This window comes from Protobothrops mucrosquamatus, unplaced genomic scaffold (assembly GCF_001527695.2).
Source record: "Protobothrops mucrosquamatus isolate PMUCROS unplaced genomic scaffold, P.Mucros_1.0 scaffold2209, whole genome shotgun sequence".
NCBI classification, from domain to species: Eukaryota; Metazoa; Chordata; class Lepidosauria; order Squamata; family Viperidae; genus Protobothrops; species Protobothrops mucrosquamatus.
In genome coordinates this window covers 218,863-240,330 of record NW_015388301.1, presented here as the reverse complement: position 1 = coordinate 240,330, position 21,468 = coordinate 218,863, and the positions used below count along the sequence as shown (strand labels likewise).

General features: G+C 43.8%; 1 protein-coding gene across 1 annotated transcript; it reads right to left on the bottom strand.

The window, feature by feature from the left end:
- Positions 1-2,957: 2,957 nt before the first annotated feature.
- Positions 2,958-18,983, bottom strand: PPP2R1A (protein phosphatase 2 scaffold subunit Aalpha). Its single transcript, XM_015824367.1, has 15 exons — positions 18,896-18,983; positions 15,814-15,904; positions 14,501-14,601; positions 13,675-13,907; positions 13,384-13,531; positions 13,105-13,260; positions 12,774-12,888; positions 11,962-12,032; positions 11,379-11,513; positions 10,607-10,780; positions 10,179-10,239; positions 6,950-7,104; positions 5,533-5,675; positions 5,030-5,121; positions 2,958-3,793 (listed from the first exon to the last, which is right to left on the bottom strand). Exons 1-15 carry the CDS (start codon positions 18,971-18,973, stop codon positions 3,777-3,779), a joined length of 1,770 nt encoding a protein of 589 aa, XP_015679853.1. The 5' UTR covers positions 18,974-18,983; the 3' UTR covers positions 2,958-3,776.
- Between the last annotated feature and the right edge of the window lie 2,485 nt (positions 18,984-21,468).

Here is a 21,468-nt window from a genome sequence, read left to right as displayed (position 1 = left end):
AATTTAGAGATGGGGAGCAAATTTAGGGACAGCCACCCTCTCCTGCCATCATCCAACTCCTACCACGTCTTACATCCTAATGTGCTTGAGGATGAACCACATGCATTTTTAGAAAAAGATAGCCCATTAACCTTTAAAAGCTTGTTTTCCCACCGTTTTTAGCAGCTACGGTTGCCCAGCATGTAAAGGTTTGTTGTAATCGCATTGTTTTCGTATGTTGTCTGAATTCAACCCGTTTGGTTAGCTTACACAGCTTGACGTATCATGTAAGTGCAGATGTGTTTAGTTACTAGGTTCAGCATAGCCTAACTGTAAAATTAAGTCACTTTTTGGAGGGGTTGTCTTGACATTTTTATACTTTTCTCAGCCTAGCCGAGAACACTTCAGCACGCTACTTGAAGGTAAGAGTTGAGGCTCATCTTATAGTGTATCTCAGCCATCCTCTGGAGGGTCAGTGGTACCCCCTGCCAAATGCCTGTCTTGTTACTACAATTGCCATAAGCCCCTGCAGGCAGCAACGAGGCACCAGGCATTCTATGATGGACGGGGATAATCTTTCTCTCATCATCTCCATACCGCAGTGTCTCCCTGGGAGGATGAGTGTAGAACAACCAGCCTCTGATGTAAATTCATCGTCAGAGCCGGTTCTAGCGAGGCACAATGTTCTCTGCCATGCAAAAATCCTTTGATTAGCCCAGCGGCTGCCAATTGCACAGGATGAACAAAGGACAGTCATTTTTAGTAGAATCACCGGCTGAATCAGAGAAGCAGGACGATCAAAAGACAAAACCCTAGCATGGTAGTGAAGCTTTTCGAGTATGGGTGGAAGAGCTGCTGGAAAAGCAAAACTTATTTTCTTCATTAAAAAAAAGGCACATAAAATCTTATTTATAAGATGGACAGCTTGTAGACTAGTCTCCATCTCCAGATACGGGTGGTGATGGCGACACACACACACAGGGCCAGACACCACAGTAACCAGTTTTTAAAATTCAAGGGCATAAAATGCTTTAGATCTCTTTTGGTATTCTGGCCCTCAACCTCCGGAAACACGTCCATGGGGAAACCGTGGGATACTTGCTGCTTCAAATGAGGTTGTGGGGTTAAACAGCAGTCAAAATACTGGTTAAATCATATCCCTTTCTAGTTTTTCAACCTGCAGCCAAGGATGATCAGTAGTCAATTAAGAAGGTAGGCTGGGTTGTGGTCCTTCTAAAAAAAAAGAGACCTAAGGGTTTCTTTAATGCAGTATTCTCAACCTGCGCTGCTTGAAGGTATATGGATTTCAATTCCAGGAATTCATGTTGGTTGGGGGAATTCTGGGTGTTGAAGTCATCGTCAAGTAGCCAAGATTGAGAAACACTGGTTTAATGGTTGTAGATGCTCCTGAGGGGGAAATCCAGGCGTTGGGAGAGTGCAAACCTTTGCAGTTAGAAGAAAAACTGGCTATAAATTGCTAAGCTTGGATGTGGGGTTTTTCTCTTGGAAAATGTCTGCTTGCTTTGAATTATGCTGTTTGTATATTTATAAATAAAGCAAGTGGGATAAAGACATCACAAGTCTCCTATGCCTTCCCGTCTAGAAAGAGGTTTGGAATGGGTGATGGGGTCCTGTTTAATACATCATTTCTTGAATTAAAATACCCCCAGGCGTTGGGACTGTTGATCCTGAAACCTTTTGTTTTCCACATTGGTCATCAAAGGAACACAAATAAGGGTTCTGTGCACACAAGGCAAAACCCCAGAAGATCCATTACAAAAAGCACCAGAACTGGTTTGATTCAAGACCGTGTTGACAGTGGCGCGCTAATTTTCATTGGGAACTCTAAGCCCCACTCATTAAAAAGAAATTCTATGCAAATTTTCTTCATGAGCCATTCCTGCTTCCCACCTTCTCACCAGCCCAGCTGCCAGCAGTTAATTTTAACAACAGATTTTGATAAATTAAACCCAAGTACGTAAAAGGCTAGGTCCTTTCATTGTAGCAAATGATAGAACGAATGAAACATGCAGGGTTTTTTTTGTGTTTGTTTTGCCAAAAGCATGACTAGAATAGAAAAAGCAGGCAGAATAAATGAGGCATAAAAGATGTGACTGAAATCTTTTCAACAAGCTGAAGGACCCGATCCAGCTCCCAAGCAGCTCGGCTATTCCCCAAAGTAGGGTTTTTCAACCCTTTCAGATGTGTGGACTTCAACTCCCAGAATCCCCCAGCCAGCAACTTTTAAGACTTGTGGACTCCTACCGGTTTTCCTCCGCGCCCTCATTTCAAAAGAACTCACTGACCCAGCTTCAATCTTACCAGCCTTGTTAAGTAACGATCGAGCATTTTATTAATCGGAGAGAGGAGAAAAATAAAACACGTGTACACACACATACACACAGACAAAAGAAAATCTGACATTTTAAAAATGACGTTCCGCTAATGGAGCACGGGAGACAGTGTGTAAGTGTGTGTGTGTGTATGTGTTAGGGGGGGGGGTTTGAGTGGTTAGAATACACACTTCTTTCACATGTCCAGTGCAAGTATTAGAGAGCCGACAGCAAGGAACTCAAAGGTGCTGAAGAAGGAAAACTGGGACATCATCGAGGCAAAGCTGGAAGGGACGAGGAAGTTCTACAGTACAGAAATCAGATCTCCCATCAATCAAGAGCCCATGGGACCATTCAAGCATGGAGAAACCACCCCCCCCAATGCCCCCTCTTCTTCTGCCAACTGATGCGTCGTTCATCAAAGAGCATCTTTTCGTTTTGCACCACCAGAATTTGGGAATGGTTCCAGTTTGGAGGTTCAGTGGGAATATGGGACAAAATTGAGCCTGGAGGTAGTCTCCCACTGTGATGAGCCAAAGCAACTTGAGTTTTCTACTCTACAGCCTATGCCAGGGGTAGGCAACCTCGGCTCTTTTATGACTCATGGACTTCAACTCCCAGAATTCCTGAGTCAGCCTATCCCTGGCCTATGTCAACTGTTCCACAGCTTGCTTGCTTGCTCTCTCTCTCTCTCTCACACACAGACACACACACACACACACACACACACGTACACCAAATAGCTACCTCCTTCCAGCAAAGGCCAGGGAAAGGAAACAGAAAGGGCACAGAAATAGAATCATGCAGAGGAACTGGGAAACACTGTACTAGGAAGCCTAATAAACCGAGAGGTCTAAATCAAGGATTTAACTACCCTTCTACCTTCTCTGGAGCAAAACAACCGAGGCGTTGGATTTTGAGTGAAGGAACGCGTTTCATTGACTGATACTTTCAACGGCGAGGAGGAGGGAAAAGATGGCGGCTTTAATCATCGGGATGGAAAAGGGACCAATCGGGCCGAGCGTGGATTGGAGAGAACGCTCAACTGGGTATCTCATGCACAGTTACGGGCTGCACGGCGATGGCATTCCCATGCAAACTGTGGCCCAAAAAGGGACAGGAGGCTTCCACGAATCGATTCTGCCTCCCATTCCCCTGCTCTGGGGGTGGGTGGGTGGGTCACCTGTGGCCCCCAGAGGGTGGGAACAAAAGGGTAAGTTGAACCTGACCATTATGAGAAGGGGAGAGAATGTCACAGCTGCCCAAGAAGGTCTGACAACACGGAGCTAAGAGGAGAAGAGGCAGGTGGGACTCCCGAGAGGACAATAGTCAGCCATGGCCTATTCCATCATGTACATCCAATAGGAGATGGGTGGGCTGGTCATACACATGCAGGGAAAAGGGAGAAAGATAGTTGGCCCAACAGCATCCAAGTTGGAGAGACAACAGAGCCAGGTCCTGGATTCAAGCTAACGTCAACACTGTAGGGGAGAGAGGAAAAGGGTGTATTACATGTTCATAGTTTACGAAAGCTAATAAACTATTTCATGAACAGCTGTAGGTTCAGTTGTGCGGTGCCCGTTGTACACTGTTGCTCACACATGCTAGGATTAATTTGAAAAGGAGAGTTCCAGGTGCAGTCAGGCCTCGGCTATTTAGGTGCTCATCGGCCAGTCCCTGCAGGGTGCAAGTGGGATCTTCTGCTACAACTTTCACATCATCGCAAACGTGTAGCTGACCCTGAGTAACTGTGTACACAGTTCCCCCCCGTCCTGGAGAACCATGGTGCTCCAAGAGTTCACGGAAGCCAACCCTGAATTATCAGGGGGATTGAGCTTTTGAGAAGATCCACATCTCCAGTGCTGTGAAACTCTTACCCAGGCCTGGGGTTCTGCTTATGCGTTTCCCACAAATATTTGGTTGGCTGCAAAGGGAAACTAGGGTGCTGACTATGAGACCTTTTGAGATGATTTTGGAAAGTAATCCTCACAGATAAAGTTAGCATACTTAGGCCCAAGATCACCAACACCCCATAGATTTCCCTCTCTAAAGTGGTTACAAAGGTGCTGATCAAGAAACTTCTCCTGGAAGCCTTCTGATGGAAACAGCTAACAGCAGGAGAAATAAAGGACCATGTGCACTCAGGCTGAATGCCAAGTGAGCTTGAAATCACCTTGGAAACAGAAATTAAAGAGGAAGCCTAAGAAAAGAGAAGGTTTATGTCCTTCCTCCATAAGGCCTTCCATGGTAAGAATTAGGCAGCGGTCTAGCAAGAAAAGAGAAATGCACTCTAAAAGTGTTAGGTTAAGATGGGGGAGGGAGGGAGGGAGGGAGGGAGGGAGGGAGGAAGGAAGGAAGGAAGGAAGGAAGGAAGGAAGGAAGGAAGGAAAGAGAGAACATTTTTAGCTCAGGGTTGAGGTGTGGGGTCACTGGAGCTCTCTGAGCTTAGCTATTTTCTTACAGACATTTCATTACCCAGCTAGATAACAACATCAGTGCACTGTGCAGTGATGTTACCTAGTTGGGTAATGAAACATCTACAAAAATAACCAGAGAGAGAGAGAGAGAGAGAGAGAGAGAGAGAGAGAGAGAGAGAGAGAGAGAGGGAGGGAGAGGGAGAGAGAGAGAGAGAGAGGGAGGGAGGGAGGGAGGGAGGGAGAGAGAGAGGGAAGGAAGGAAGGAAATAGGCTCAACTCCACTAGGGACAGCACACTCACCAGTCAGTGCCTCCTGGGCAAAGTATTTGACATCCACATCAGGGTCCTGGGTGAGTTTCTCTAGCACCGGCTTCACCTCATTCTGAAGGGTGCTGGGAAAAATAAATAAATAAAGGCAGAGAATGAGGGGGAGGAAGTAGGCAGAAGGCCCTCTATCTAAGATTCTCCAAAGCTTCAGTATTTCCACTTTAGCAATAGCACTTAGCTTTATATACCACTTCACGGTGCTTTACAGCCCTCTCTAAGTAGTTTAGAGTCAGCACATTGCCCCACAACAATCTGGGTCCTCATTTAACCCATCTTGGAAGGATGGAAGGCTGAGTCAACCTTGAGCTGGTCAGGATTAAGTTCCTGGCTGTGGGCAGAGTTTAGCCTGCAATACTGCATTCTAACCACTGTGCCACCACAGCTTCTATCTCTTCTCTTTTGTCTCCTCCCACCCCAATGACCAAGATAAGCCCCAAACCCAGATGGCACCCACAACAAGTTATTGTTCCCCGTACCTGTTATCCAAGATTGGTCCAATTTTTTGAAGTGACTTGGCAACATTGAAGCGAACATTTGCTACTGCGTCACCGGCCATCCGCAATACCGTGGGAAGCATGTGCTTGGTGGTGATTTCCTGGCCACAGACCTCTGACAGCACCTAGCAAAGGAAGAGCCAGGAAGGTCAATCAAGGGCCCTATGCAACTTGGATCTGAGGAGCTCTTATAATTAAGAAGTTTGCGGTTCTGACCCCGGGCGTCACGGCGACACGGATGAAAGAAAGCGGAGCTCCGGTTTCCTAGTCCGATTTCGCTTTGTCTGGAGACCCAAAGAGGTCAGAAAGTCGCCCTGGAGAGGCAACGAGGAGGAAGGGAAACCTTGAGAGTTCGGACCCAACGGCGGTTGGCCCAAACGGACCGAGGAAGCTCTTCAAACCGGCAGGAGAAATGTTAAAGAAACACATAGACCAGTGGTGGCGAACCTATGGCACGCATGCCAGAGGTGGCACTCAGAGCCCTCTCTGTGGGCACGCACGCCGTTGTCCCAGCAGAGTTCACCAGCGTAGTGAGCAATGTGGCATTTGGAAGCGACAGGGCAGGAAGTGAGTGAGCAAGCGGCGTTGGCCCCCCGGCGATGCCATGCTCACCCAGTCTGCTGTGACTACTACAGCCATGCCCACCCAGTGGGCCACGCCCATCCCCCCTGAGGGCACCACAATGTTGATGCAGCCCTGGCACTTTGCGATAAATAAGTGGGTTTTGGGTTGCAGTTTGGGCACTCGGTCTCTAAAAGGTTCGCCATCACTGACATAGACTATAAACCTGATTTTTTTTTTTACTAGGCATAATGCCAGAAAAACCTGATAAGCAAAGTACATATTTGATTCTACATGGGATAACAGCGGCAAGAATTATATTTGCACAATATTGGAAGAACGAAGAAATACCACCGGAAGAAGAAATAAAATCAAAAAAATATTGGACTGTGCGGAAAATGGACAGACTTACTTTAAGGTTGAAAGAAAAAGAAGAAACGGAATATTTTCAAACTTGGGACCTATTTTAGCGATGGCTAGAGAAAAGATTTAGGGATTAGGAATTTAATTTGTATTAGTGAATAAGATACTCAGACAACATGTTTTTGCTGAATAATTATTATTATAACTCTGTTAAAAATAATAATAAATCTTTAAAAAAAGAGAAGAAGTTTGCTGTTTTGGAGCTGGGCTTATGCTGACCTTGTTCTGCAGCTCTTTGATTCAGTTCCCCAGCAAGGCCATCTGCTCTTCCCAACCAAAAAGTCCCAGGTCCCAAGGACAATTCTTACTTATCCCAGTTCATGCACTGACTCTTTACAACCAGTGCCCACACCTCCTTCCACGTTCCCGCAATTTGTCCCGTTTTTTCTTCTTGCTCATCCCTTCCCCAACTCACGTTGATGCAGAACAGCGTAGTCATGCGGTGCAAATAGTTGGGGTCATTCGACATGGCCAGCACCTTGGGGATGATGGTGGCATGAGCCCAGTCCTTGCCAAACTTCTCCACAAGCTTCTTAAGGTTGCTGGTGGCTGCTTCTCGGATGGCATAAACTGCATGGAAGAAATAATGAGCCATAGAACAGATTAAAGAATATCACACACATATTCCAAAACAGCTACACACAGAATACTTAAGGGAGCCAAGTTCTGGTAGTTTTGCCACAATATCTACGATTTGATTTGAGATATACCTGCAATAATCACACGATTTTCTGTTTCAACAGGTCAGGGGTAGGCAACCTTGGCTCTTTTATGACTCGTGGACTTCAACTCCCAGAATTCCTGAGCCAGCATGGCTCAGCTTGGAAACCTTTCCCTTTCCCCTCAGCACGGCTGGCTCAGGAATTCTGGGAGTTGAAGTCCACCAGTCGTAAAAGAGCCAAGGTTGCCTACCCATGCAATAGGTGAATTCTGCAGCACACAGAGATATTCAGGGATACGGGAGAGTGTCAAAGATTATGAGAGGGAAAAAATAACCTGAATTTTTAAAAAAAATCCTCTCTCTAAAATGCAGAGATACTTTGGGGCTGCAGAAATACCTTTTAATTAGAGAAAGTGTGACTGACCACGTTTCTATCGTGCATTTTGACACTGGCCAAATTGCTATTCTTTGCTGGAGTCCTATCTATACATTTTTCTTGGAACCCAGCATGGGAAACCAGTTCTATTTTATGCCACAGGCAGCATTTCTAATTGAGCCGACTGTATTCTTTTTGCAGTCTGCATTACCTCTTTCCTATCCAACTGGAACTGATGGCCCCTGGAAACTGAAATATAATTGTGAGAGCTTTGCTACCGTTGGCTTCCACTGGCAATTTATATCCTCATTTGATGCCGTACCTACGCGGTGCCTATCCCAGAAATAACTGAAACTGACAAGAGAATTTCTAGGTTGAAAATGAGCTTTTAACCACGTTATATAATTACCAGTCAGAGTTTGAACACATTTTATTAGGCGAGAATGAGACCAAAAAGCGCAAATTCACTAGTATCATTAACACGCTCAAAATGGTACAGAAAACAATAAAAATAACTGAAAATTATACGAATGCTGCATACCGAATAATCAAAAGTTTGAAACAGGGGCAAAAAAAAAAGACGAAAAAAGCTAGAGTGTTGTAATTTATTTATTTTTTTGGTAATGTACTTGCATTAAATCAGAAATTAATTGCTAGAAAAGATTATCCCATTAAATACCAAAATGTGATTCAACCTTTTTTTCCTTTAGCACTAAAAGCCTTCAATGATTCACTTTCTCAGCTGGAGAAAATTGCTGACACAATGTATCCCATTAATTCTGAAATATGCTTTCAGTGCTATAGATTACTAGTTGGGTAAAAGCACTTCCAATTTTAAAAATGTGGACCAAAAACCCAATAACTACTTTAACTTATATTCTCCCTTTGAACGACAGCCTCTTTTCTTCTATATGTAATTGGGATGAACTGCATGAAAATTTGATCTGGTGGTTTAAGGCGCCAGGCTGGAAACCAGGAGACGGTGAGTTCTAGTCCCACCGTAGAACCTTAGGCAAGAAAGCTGGCTGGCTGACTTTGGACCAGTCACCCCCACTCAGCCCAACACACCCCACAGGGTTGTTGTTGTGGAGAAGGAAGGTGTATTAGGTACGTTCACTGCCTGATAAAGGCGGGATAAAAATCAATCAATCCAATATGTCTTTAGTAGCTGAGATGAAGGAAAGTGTGCTCCTATTCCTATGAGACATTTACCATTTTTAAAAAACTGATTAGTAACCTCCACTTGATACCCATGAAAAAAGTTATATAAAGTGGTTTAAGTTATCAACTATGAAACAGATACATGAACTAAATATCTAGGGCAGTGATGGCGAACCTTTTAGAGACCGAGTGCCCAAACTGCAACTCAAAACCCACTTATGTATCATCGTGTGCTGGGTGGGCATGGCCCAATTGGGTGGGTGTGGCTGCAGTGATAACAGCAGACTGGGTGGGACTAAAAAGTTCAATCAATTCCAACTTCGCGAGATCTTTTTTTTCCCCACGAGAAGTTGAAGTTGATTGATTAAACCTTTTTTTTTTTTGCACACGGCGGCAGAGGCCTAAAGCAAAAAGGTTTTATAAAACCCAGCTGAAGGCCTAGGACTGGGACGATGGCATGTGTGCCCAAAGAGAGGGATCTGCGTGCCACCTGTGGCACGCATGCCATAGGTTTGCCACCATGGATCTAGGGCATTTAGATATATGAAAAACCAGTGACAAAAAATAAGAAACCAATCTTCACTAAAGATGTTATTCCAAGGATTCAGTTCAAAAAAGAACTTTGTACTAAAAGTTACCCACTGCCCTGCACTTACTGGGAGCCACTGAAAGCTTTTTCTCAGATGGTCTCACGTTCAGTATGGAATATGTAAAAAGAGCTAACTCTTCAAATATCCTACTCAATAACTCCAGAGTTTACCATATAAGCCTGATTGGATTATATTCTCCATCCAGAGAATGGAGATCTGAGGAAGTGCTTCCGGTCCATATGAAACTGCAGCTGGCATAATAGTTAAAACTAAAGATGCCCTGAAGCTATTAATGCTTCTAGAGTTAAACACAGAATTAATCGCCACTTCGAAAAGTCAGATTCTGGTGATTTCAATATTCGATTTATAACCATAATGGAGCCTGCCAATGGCACATCACATGACCAACCTGATTTTAGGACCTTTTTTTGCAGCAGTTAAGCAAATCTATTGCTTGTTGTTGGGTTTTTTTGCCAAATATCGGAAGAAAATGCCAGTTTTTTTGGCAAAGACACTGCAAATTGTGTTTATTTGACCACGGGATGCTACAAGCGGCCTTAAGCACAGGCCAGATGTCAGGTGCCCCCAAAATGGTCATATAACTGGGGGGTGGGAGCATGGCAGCCATCAGAACGTTGGAATCAGGTTGTAAGCACCTTTTGGGTGCTGTTAAGCAACTGATTGTAACTGAAAAACTACTTGTAAAAATGCAGATACCTTCAGATTTGGAACTGTACCTTCCTTGGCATGTACCAGGCAACTTAGAAGTGAAGTGCATAATTGTGAACCAATGTTACAGGAGATGACTGGTAAAGGAGAAACGAGCCACTATCAATCATCAGGATCTGAGTCTTACCATGATCCACTAGCCAGGCCATGCAAAGGGAGTTTAGCTTCTCATCAAAGAATTCCACACCCTGAAGACAGGGAACATTAAAAGTGACAGCAAATGAATCAGCAAGGTTGCAAATTACGAGGTTACAAATAAAGTTATAGAATCCTCATCCTTAAACAAAAAAACAAACGAACAGAACAAAAACAGAAATCTGGAGAAACAGACTTTGTTCAATTAGCAGACCCTTCAGGGCAACCCAATAGGTGATCATCAAATTTGGAGATTTTGACAAAACAGCCCTAGCAGAATTAATCACAGAAAAGCAGGAACCCTACAAGCACCTGTGGCTATTCACATTCTAACTGATTTAATAATGTCCAGGTTGCTGAGTAAAAAACAGAAATGTTTACAGTTATTTTCAAACAGTAAAAAAAAATCCCCACACTCACCAGCTGTCCAGCTAACAGGGGCATATACTCAATAATAGCTAACCGCACACGCCACTTGGCATCCTCTGCTAACTCCACAATTGCTGGCAGCAGAGACTGAGACAACTGTCGGATGCCAATCACTTCATTCACACAGTCCAGGTTGGAGATGATGTTGAGTCGGACCTCAGGGCACTGCAGAAAAGAGACAGACGGATGAGAATGGAGAAGACTCACTGCCACAATGGTCACTTCTAAAACGCTTCCGGATGTGCTAGTTTAAGGGGAGGTTCCTAAGAACATAGGTAAGATGAAAAAAGGGAACAAAAGTTAAAATGTTCAAATTTCTGAATAGCTAAAAGATGCCGATATTAATGCAACTAGTTATAAGGTTTTGAAAAAAAAAATCCTGTATAACAAATGCAGTTGATGCTATTCAGAAAGCTGTTCATCCTAGAAGCCGGAAATGTCGTCTATAAATTGCCTAAGATCATTTAACTAGAGGTTAAGGTATATACATGCCTTAACACTAACCCAGTGTTTCTCAACTGGGGCAATTTTTCAAATGTGTGGATTTCAACTTGCAGAATTCTGGGGGGTTGAAGTCCACACATCTTTAAGTCGCCAAAGTTGAGAAACACAACACTAACCAATAGATTTTCTTTAATTATTCTTACTCAATTATCTCAGTGCAGTGAAGCCATCTGAGTAGACAACACTACTCTTTACCTCAAAGTAAACCACAAAGACCCTTAAGTGACCTCAAAAATAGGGGGAGGGAAAGAACACTCACCTCGTCTTTGAGCTGAGCCAGGAAGAGAGGCAAAAGATGCTCAATTGTGTTGTCCTTGCCCAGAATAGGAGACAATCCCATGATCACGGATGCCAAAGCTGATTTCACGTGTTGATTGGCATCTGATACTAGTTCCTAAATAATAAAATGGCATAATTTAAGGCATCACAAGCTATTTATGCCACGCCTCCGATCTGACTGCCTTTATACACACCATTGCTGCCATCTTATTTGTTGAATGTAATAAACAACTGGAATATTGGAATATATCTCAATGTCAATGTATTCACACCTACAATCTATAAACCTCTACAATCAGACACTCATAGACACATATCTAGAACACACGTTCATAGAGGAAGTCAACCAGATTCTCTTTACAATTTGGTCACCTTGCAAACATCAATGTTTTAGAGGCAGAAGCACGCAACTGCTTCTTTTGTACGTGTTCTCTTTAAAGACAATTCCTCCAGTCTTCAGCCTTCCTGCAAGCATGCTTCCGATTGGGCCAGTTAAAACTATGAACTGATGCTTTTAAGAACCATTCAAAAGTTACCAGAGAAGATAGCTTTCTGGTACGTACCTTGATACAGGGCAAAATCTGAGTCATGATGATATTTTCACGACAATCAGGAGACAAATTTTCACAGAATTCTTGGGAAAGAAAGATGGAGAAACAAGAATTTCAGTGCAGATTTCACCCAGGTAATATATTTTTTTTCCTAATTATCAACTAAATACTTAAACTTCTCCGGCCCAACATAAGACATACTATATATTAATCCTTGAAACTGTAGGCAAAAATATTCCTGACCTCTGTTCTGAAAACTTAAAAGTCTTCCTACAGCTGGATCCAGACAATTGTCTTAGGTCTACATATTAAGTGCTTAAAACAATTACACAACTAGATGTATTTAATGAAACAAATTCTTCTTTTCTTGCCCAGAGTCCATCCCTTTCAGAAATACAGATGTCCTTGATTTACAAGCCAAACTGGGACCAGTATTTCCACTGCTGTACAAGGCAGTTGTTAAGTGACTCGTGCTCAATTTTATGCCCTTTTTGCCGTGGTTAAGTGAATCACTGTGGATAAGCAAATATAAGGTTGTTAAGCAAATCCTGCTTCCCCCACTGACTTTGCTTGCAAAAAGCCAGCTAGGAGGGTTGCAAAAGGTGTTCACTGGATCACGGGGACACTGCAGCTGTTGTAAATACACGCTGGTTGCATGTATTCTGATCACATGACGATGCTGATGCTGCAACAGTGGCAAGTCATTTTTTCGAATGCTGCTGTAACTCTGAACAGTTGTAAACGAATGGCTGTAACTTGAGGGCTACCTGTACAGGGAAATTCTATAGAAATATCAAGACATCTTGATATTGACTAAAAATAACCTTTGACTTTGCTGGAGGCTGCAGCTCGCACTTCAGCTTCACAGTCTTTCATGAGATTCTGGAAGGCTGGGACCAAGTCGGTTTTTGTGATTTCTGGCCCAACAGCTTTCTGGAGCTATAGGAGGGGAAAAACAAAAAACAGTCCCAAAACTGACCATGCAAACACTCCAAAATAGGAAAACTTTCCTCCCTGCCAGAAAGAATTCTACCCACGAAAACTCTTGGTCTGCAGAGGAACAAAAGCACTGGTACATTTTAAACATTTACTGTAATTTAACTTTCAAAAATGAAGAGAACGTAAACGTCAAAATACACAAGTATTTGTACAAACCTCTGTGAATTTCTCAGCCACCATGTAACGGACTCGCCAAGATTTGTCCTCGGCGGCTTGTCGTAACGTCGGCATCACCAAGGACTCCAAGTCCTCCTGAAGCAGGAGCTGCGCAATATTAACACAGGCCTCCACAGCCAACAAGCGCACAGAGTCCTGTGTGTCAACATGAAGATCTTCCTCACAAAAAGCACAAGGGGTAGACAGCCCACCCCTCGGATTCAGCTCGCTCCCCTTTATCCTCCCCCCCCCAAAGCTAACACGATGCCATACACAGACCTGCTCGTCAGACGCCAGGTTCGAAAACATGGGGATGATCTCGCTTTTGACATATTCCAGTTCCAAGACCTTGGCAAATTCTCCCAGTTTGGAGGCTGCGGCTCGCCTCACCATTGGCGTATCGTCCGAACACAAATTTCGGAAATATCTGCCAAAAAAAAGAAAAGAAAAAAGAAAAGGCAGCAACTTATTAAGGACAACATACTGGAACGGGGGAAGAATCTCTCCTCTTTTGATTATTTGGAATTTTATGACGGGGTCCCGGTTTTGACTGCAAGGCATTTGACTTACTGGCGGAGGTCAGCTTTCACTGAGCTGGAAACTCGGGGATAACAGACGCTGAAGAGGCCGCAAGCAGAAGTGCGAGAGGTGAACCAGTCGCCTCCCGCCAGACGCTTCACCAGGGGCACGAAGTGAGCCTCAAGGTCAGCTGGAGAATGTTCATTGGAGGTTGCCCTCAAGGACTCCACGGCCTTGTCCCGCACCACCGTCTCTTCCACTGTAGCAAGGCTTTCGAGCGGGGGCTGGAGAAAGGAGGAAGAGGAGGAAATGGCACATTATGTATGCATTTTCCACGAACCACCAGGAAGGAAAAACCTAAGAGCTCGCCAATATTTTAATGGTTGGCTTGTTTGTTTGAGTTCGTCATAGGAATTCAAGTAATGCCACTCTTTTTCCAAGAGGAGAAGGTGATGAGAAAGCTTACACAGGGAGCAAGGAATGTGACAGAAAATTGGGATTTGTGCGTTCAAATGGGAAACGTTACATTCCAGTCATACTATTCTATCTGGGTACAATTCTAACTTTGGGGGGAAAAAATCCCCCTATACTGTTATTGTTAAATCCACCTATAATGTGGAATCAAACAATGATCACCAACTATCATTTTAATACTTTTATTATTTTGGAAGGGGATAAACATTTTCTTTACTAATTAACCAAACCAACTAGGATCCTAGCCACCCAGGCTAACTTCTCAGCAGCTTGGTCATCTGGGCATTTAACAAAGTGCGTACCCCAATTTCATCTTTTGAAAGGAACGGAAGTGGTTCTTCCATTTTCCTTCTGTGTTAGTCACTCTTCCCGAGTCCTTCACAGAAAGTGGCCTATAACTTACCAGCAAGCAGTGGACATATTCAGGCCCCCCGACCAAAGCTGTAAAAGTTCCCAGCTGTTCTGCCAGAGCAAGTAAGACCTCATCCTCATCATAAATAGTATCTGCAAGAAGTAAAAAAAAAACAAAAAACCAATAAAAAGTAAGATAAAGCCTGTATATTCTTAGAACAAAAAATGAGAAAGCGCCAATTCATGAACAATTTATTTTTATTATTCTTCCACATGTATAGGGAGAACTGAGAGGCAGTCAAACTGAGTCTCTGAATAGCTGGACTGATATTTATTTTTTAAATGGTCATAAATAGGACTGAGTTTAAATGCCTACAACAGGGGGTCTTCAAACTTGGCCCTTTTATGACTTGTGGACTTCAACTCCCAGAATTCCTCAGCCAGGCACGCTGGCTGAGGAATTCTGGGAGTTGAAGTCCACAAGTCATAAAAGTGCCAAGTTTGAAGACCCCTGGCCTATGGGAACATAGAAATCTAATGAAAGATTTGATGAGACACACATGAACCACGGTAGAACCGTGCCCAATTTAATATAACACCATCAATATTTCACAAACTGTCTTGGGAAGATCCAAGAATCAATACTGCGCAGAATTTGAATACTTTAGAATATAAAATACTCTATACAACTCCAAAGGGACCTCAATGATACACACTGCTTACAGGAAATGATTCCATATCTGTTGGATTACAACTTCAATCAACCCCAGGCCAGCATGATCAATGGTCCGGAATGGAGCTATTGGGCAAAATGTCTGGAATGCTTCATGTTAGGGGAAATCTGGCATACAATTTCAGACTTGATTGCCATGAGATACAGATGTAGGTCCAGGAAAACTGTATTTCCACATTTTTTTTTCTTTTTTGTCAGGTTTATATATTGTTGTTAGTTGCGAAGTCGTGTCCGACCCATCGCGACCCCATATAAAGATGATTAACTTATTTAGATATTACCTGTTCCCAAAATTACTAATGACAAATGAAAGCTGAAGTGAGGAGGTTAATCGTTCATAAAGAGGAGAAACATCTGACAACTGAAACATACACGAGTTAATGCAGATCAGCAAAGAATTAGCCCCCATGAAATTTCACTACCCTTTGGAAGATTCTGGGATTCTGTCAATGAGCATGGTGTAAAGGATGTCACAGTATTCTGCAGGATCTTCATGCTCACAGAGCAGGCACGGGGCAATCCTCAAAAATGAATGACTGGAACAGAAATGTGCCCAAACTGTTCCACATTCTATTTCCTACCTAGCCTAGTTCCACATTCTATTTCCTACCTTGCCAAGTATTTTCATTTACCTGTGAGAAAAGGCAAGAGCTCGCTGCGCGTCCTCTCAACACCCAGGGCCAGTGCAATGGTAGAGAGTTTCTTGATGCTATTCAGACGAAGCTGCATATGGGGGGAAGAAATGCAAGGAACAGATTCACACAGATGAACCATGAAGAGAAATATGCCAGTTTTGCCTGAATGCTGAATACTGACTTTATATATAACTGAAACTATTATGGCACTAATAAAGCACTCCATTTTTATACACATCTTCATAATCCACCCACATGGTAGCAGGTGCCTCTTTACATATATTTATTCAAACATACAAATCTGTCTGCACATCTACGTATATAATCATTGATATATATAGATAAAAATAGTATGTATGGCTAATATAAACCACAATTTTTCTTTTGTTCCAATTCTATAAATAGGTGCTAGCTCCCTATCTAGATTGTCTAGTGCATGCTGATTTTTTTAAATCTTTCTACAAATTATGACTGCATGAACTGTCAAGATCTGCAACTGAATAATCCTGATTATCCAGGGTTATATACTACTAAGATGATAGGATATAATGAATACAACACTCAGCAAGACTTCACCTTCCCCCCCCCCTTCTTTTCCCTCACACAAAAGCTACGGAGCTGCTGTTTACATCTGATGTGTAATACATAATAATGCTCTTATTCTCCATTTATCTGTGATACATTAAGCACAGATATATATAGTGTAAAAAATACAGACTGCTCCTTTAGATGACCATTTACTCCTATCCTGGTGTATTGCTTTCATTCATCTCCAACAGGCACTGGATTCCTTTTCAAGTGAAGCATGTGTATAAGTGTAAACTGGAAAAAAAATGATGGTGGTGGGGGCACTATTTTCAAACAATAGTGTTTTTCCACCCCAACCACTGGTGGGTTATTCAATTGGAGATGTCTTGTTGAAAGTTTAGATGCATACAGTTGTATCCCATTCTGCTGAATTAGTTCAGTTTCAAGGGTCTGAAAGGACACTGCCTAGCATGTCCATTTGCTCAAAGTAAAAATGAAAGTTAGAAGCTTCCAGATAGGACTGCATCCTTCTGAAGAATCAATTTCATCACCAGAATCCCTGTTCGCTCTTACTTTATTGCAAGGCAGTGTTTCTCAAATGTGGTAAGTTACTATAGGATGCATGAACTTCAATTCCTCAATTTCCCCAGCCAGCAGTTGAAGTCCTTGTATCTTATGGTCACCAAGCTTAAGAGACACTGACCCAATAGACCAGTGTTTCTCAACCTTGACAATTTTAAGGCATGTGGACTTCAACTCCCAGAATTTCACAGCCAGCAATGCTGGCTGTGGAATTCTGGGAGTTGAAGTCCACATGCCTTAAAATTGTCAAGGTTGAGAAACACTGCAATAGACAGACCTGAAGCATTTTACAACACATAAGGTGGTTGACTCTGCTGGCTGGATGCCCAACAGACCGAGTCTCAGCCTTAAAGGTACTCCTGCAACAAGACAGACCTAGTTTTTTTTTCTCTTGTGTATCTACAGCAGAAACAATTGTGGCTTTAAAAGAGAATAATAGAATAGTAACTTTACTGTCACTTTAAATGTACATTAATAAATGAGATTTTTTTGCATACAGCTCTCAAAGAGTAACCATCTCCAATATACACTGCATAAACATGACAAAAACATAATTATGTATAAACCCACATACACACACACATCTGACCCACAGAAACAACAGTCTAGTTTGGATGTATATATATATATACAGGTAGTCCTTGACTTACAACAATTCATTTAGTGACGTTCAAAGCATTGAAAAAAGGGACTTCTGACCCTTTTTCACTCTTATGACCATTGCAGCATGGTGATCAAAATTCAGACCCTTGGCAACTGACACATATTCATGATGGTTGCAGTAACTTGAGGTCAGGTGATTCACCTTTTGTGACCTTCTGGCAAGCAAATTGGGGAAGCCAGACTCGCTTAGCGACCGTGTTACGAATTTAACAACTGCGGCGATTCCCTTAGCATCGGGGGCAAAAGAGGTCGTCAAATAGGGCAAAACTCAATTAACCAATGTCTTACTTAGCAACAGAACTTTTGGGCTCAAAAACTGCGGTCATAAGTCGAGAACTACCTGTACACGGGCGAGAAAAACGAATCGTGCAAGTTTACCAGGCGGATGGGACAAAGCTGTCATAGAATCTGGTAGTCCTCTAGGACAGGGGTGGGGAACCTTGGCCCTTGTATGACTTGTGGACTTCAAGTCCCAGAATTCCTGAGTCAGCACGGCTGGTTCAGGAATTCTGGGTGTTGAAGTCCACAAGTCACACAAGAGCCAAGGTTGCCCTACCCCTGCTCTAGTAGAAATACTTCGAAGCTTCCTCCCCCATCAGCAATGGCTGTGACAGCCTTTTCTCCCAACAGGCGCCCCAGAAAGCTCAGGATTGTGGGCCACACATCTGGAGGGCATCCATCCGGAAGCCAGAAGGGCGGGGAGAGAGGAAGACTCCGCCCCTTCCTCAGCCATCAAGGGCTACCTCCATCAGGGCCCCCTTTATTGACAGCCCCTCCCTTCCCGCCTTTCATGGTGGGGGGGGGGGGCGGCCTAATACATCCCCAACAAGGGAAGGCCAGAATCAGAAAACCATCCCAGCGGCTGCCCCGGGCCCTTCACCGATTGGCTAGGAAGCTTGGCACGACCCAATCAGAACCCTCCGCTCTCTTCCACAAGTATGCTTTATAAAAGACGACCAGCCTTCACACCCCCCCCCACCCCAACCACCATCCCGGTCCCCCTCCCCCATCAGAGAAATGGGTGGCCCAACCAATCGCGCGGCTGCTTGCATTGCCGCAGGAGGGGGAGCAGATAACACGGCCTCTCTCATTAGCCACCCCCTTCCTTTTGGTGTTCTTCAATGAAATCTCTCGCGACCAATCCGGCTCGGCTTCTGAGCGCTCCCATCCGGGTTTCTCAGATAAAAGACCGCCCCTGATTGGTCATCGTGCCGGGCACTGGGTTCTCGGGCCTGGACGTGTTCTTCCCCCCCGTTGGCTGTTTTTCCCTCAGCAACAGCTGAACGCCCGCCGAATCGGGCCGTACCTGAACGTCCTCGTTCCGCAGCTCATCGATCAACACAGCGATAGGATAAAGGGAATCATCTCCGTCGGCGGCCGCCATCTTAGCTCCCGGCTTCTCTTCTGAAGACTGCGCGGGGTTCTCACTGTCGCCTTGCAGGGGCGGGTGGGATGCCATTGGTTCCTCGGGGTGTCACTCTGTCGTATACGAGAAGCTGATTGGATTCTTTCAGACGCGTTCCCTCTTTCCGATTTTCCAATTTAGCATAGCTGTCGAGCTGTCATTGAGTTTCTTGTTCTTCATTGGACAGAACTAGGCCACCCACAAAGAGATTTGGGAAATTAGGTCGATTACGCCCGCCTCTTTTTCATCTCAATTGGTTAGATGGACTATATCCCCGCCTTTTTTCCGATTCATAATAGGAATCTATCCATTCTGTCATAAGGCTCACAAAGGACTAAGGAATAGTCCCGCCCCTGGAGTGTAATCTTAACTCCGTTTTCCGATAATGGAGAGGCGATTCGCCAGTGGCTTTGAGGGACAGCTCATAATAACCAATCCCAGAGTGGAAACAACTTCTGTTTCAGCAGAAGTAGAGGAGGGCGAGTGTATGACTGGGTTGCCAAAGCAACTTTGCCTCTGTTCTTGCCATTGTGGTGACGTCAGTAATTTATGACGACATAGATCTATGACCTCACCTCAGCGGGGGGGGGGCTTGATGCAAAGGCATTTTAAGTGCCCATTTGCCAATCTTATTTTCTTCTAAAATAAAATCGTTGTGGATTGTATGCATGTATGGCTGACTGTATGTGTATAGACACACACATAACTTCATATGCAACTAAGAACTTGCTGCACACATTAAAACTTCGTTGATTGTTAATGGAATTACATAGCTGGGAGTGTGTGTTAAATCTGGATTTCAACTTCTCCCTTCCTGAAGGAGTCCAGATTAAAGCTTTTTCTATCAACATTCTAACTTGACTGGCAAACATCCAGGGAACCCACTCCTCTGGAACGTTGATTAATCGCTCTTTTCTATCTTCCTACTAAATTAAATCCCATATCCATGTCCTGTATCTGGAATGTTAAGAGAACTGGTCTAACATTTGCTAGAAAATCATCACTTGTGATTTCAGTAAAAGCTTAAAGTTATCCATGTTGTGCTGTCAATGCATAAAGCAGCCCCTAACAAGCTTGTCCCGATGAAAGTCTTATCATCTGCTTCCCTTTTAGGACAGAATTTTTCCTGGACTGAATTGGCTCCAAAAAAACCCACACAGGATGTTGGATCTTTGTAAGGGGGGAAAGTGAATAGAATAGAATAATAGAATAACAAAGTTGGAAGGGACCTTGTAGGCCATCTAGTCCAGTCCAAGCAGGAGACGCTACACCAGTGATGGCGAACCTTTTAGAGACCGAGTGCCCAAACTGCAACCCAAAACCCACTTATGCATCGTCGGGTGCCGGGTGGGTGTGGCCCATTGGGTGGGTGTGGCCCATTGGGTGGGTGTGGCTGCGGTGGTAACAGCAGACTGGGTGGGACTAAAAAGTTTAATCAATCAATTCCAACTTTGCAAGATCTTTTTTTTCCCTGCAAGAAGTTGAAATTGACTGATTGAACCTTTTTTTTAGTACACGGCAGTGGAGGCCTAAAGCGAAAAGGTTTTATAAAAGCCAGTTGAACTGGGGTGACGGTGTGCATGCCCACAGAGAGGGCTCTGAGTGCCACCTCTGGCACCAGTACCATAGGTTTGCCACCACTGCGCTACACCATTTCTGACAAGTGGCTGCCCAGTCTCTTCTTGAAAACTTCCAGTGATGAAACTCCCACAACTTCTGAAGGCAAGCTGTTCCATTGGTTGGTTGTTCTCACTGTCAGAAAATTTCTCCTTATTTCTAGGTTGAATCTCTCCTTGATCAGTTTCCATCTGTTAATCCTTGTTTGGTCTTCAGGTGCATTGGAAAATAGGTTGTCCCCCTCCTCTCTGTGACAGCCCCTCAAATATTGGAAGACTGCTATCATGTCTCCCCTGGTCCGTCTCTTCACTAGACTAGCCATGCCCAGTTCCTGTAATCGTTCTTCATATGTTTTAGCCTCCAGTCCCCTAATCATCTTTGTTGCTCTTCTCTGCAGTTTTTCTAGAGTCTCAACATCTTTTTTATAGTGTGGAGACCAAAACTGGTTGCAGTATTCTAGGTGTGGTCTTACTAAGGTTTTATAGAGGTAGTAACCTCTCGTGATCTTGATTGAATCCCTCTATGGATCATGTCCCTCCAAGTACTGCCCAGCCCCTTCCTCTATTTTGAATCCCCTCTTCCCATTCCAACACACACTCCTAGGGTCTGTTTGTGTCCCACACCGTGCTTTTCCCACCCGGTAGTCAAGATAACAGATCTTAAATAGCAAGCATTTCCTTTCAAAGTTCCCTAGTCAAAGAACACAAAGTTTTGGCTGGTGTTCTATCCCAGCCTATTGCCGTCCTTGTTAAAGGCACAAGGACCAACCCCTGCTGATACAATAGGCTGGAAACGTTAAAACAAAACAAAATCCCTTTTATTTGGGTGACAATCCTGTCAATAAGTCCAAAACACAA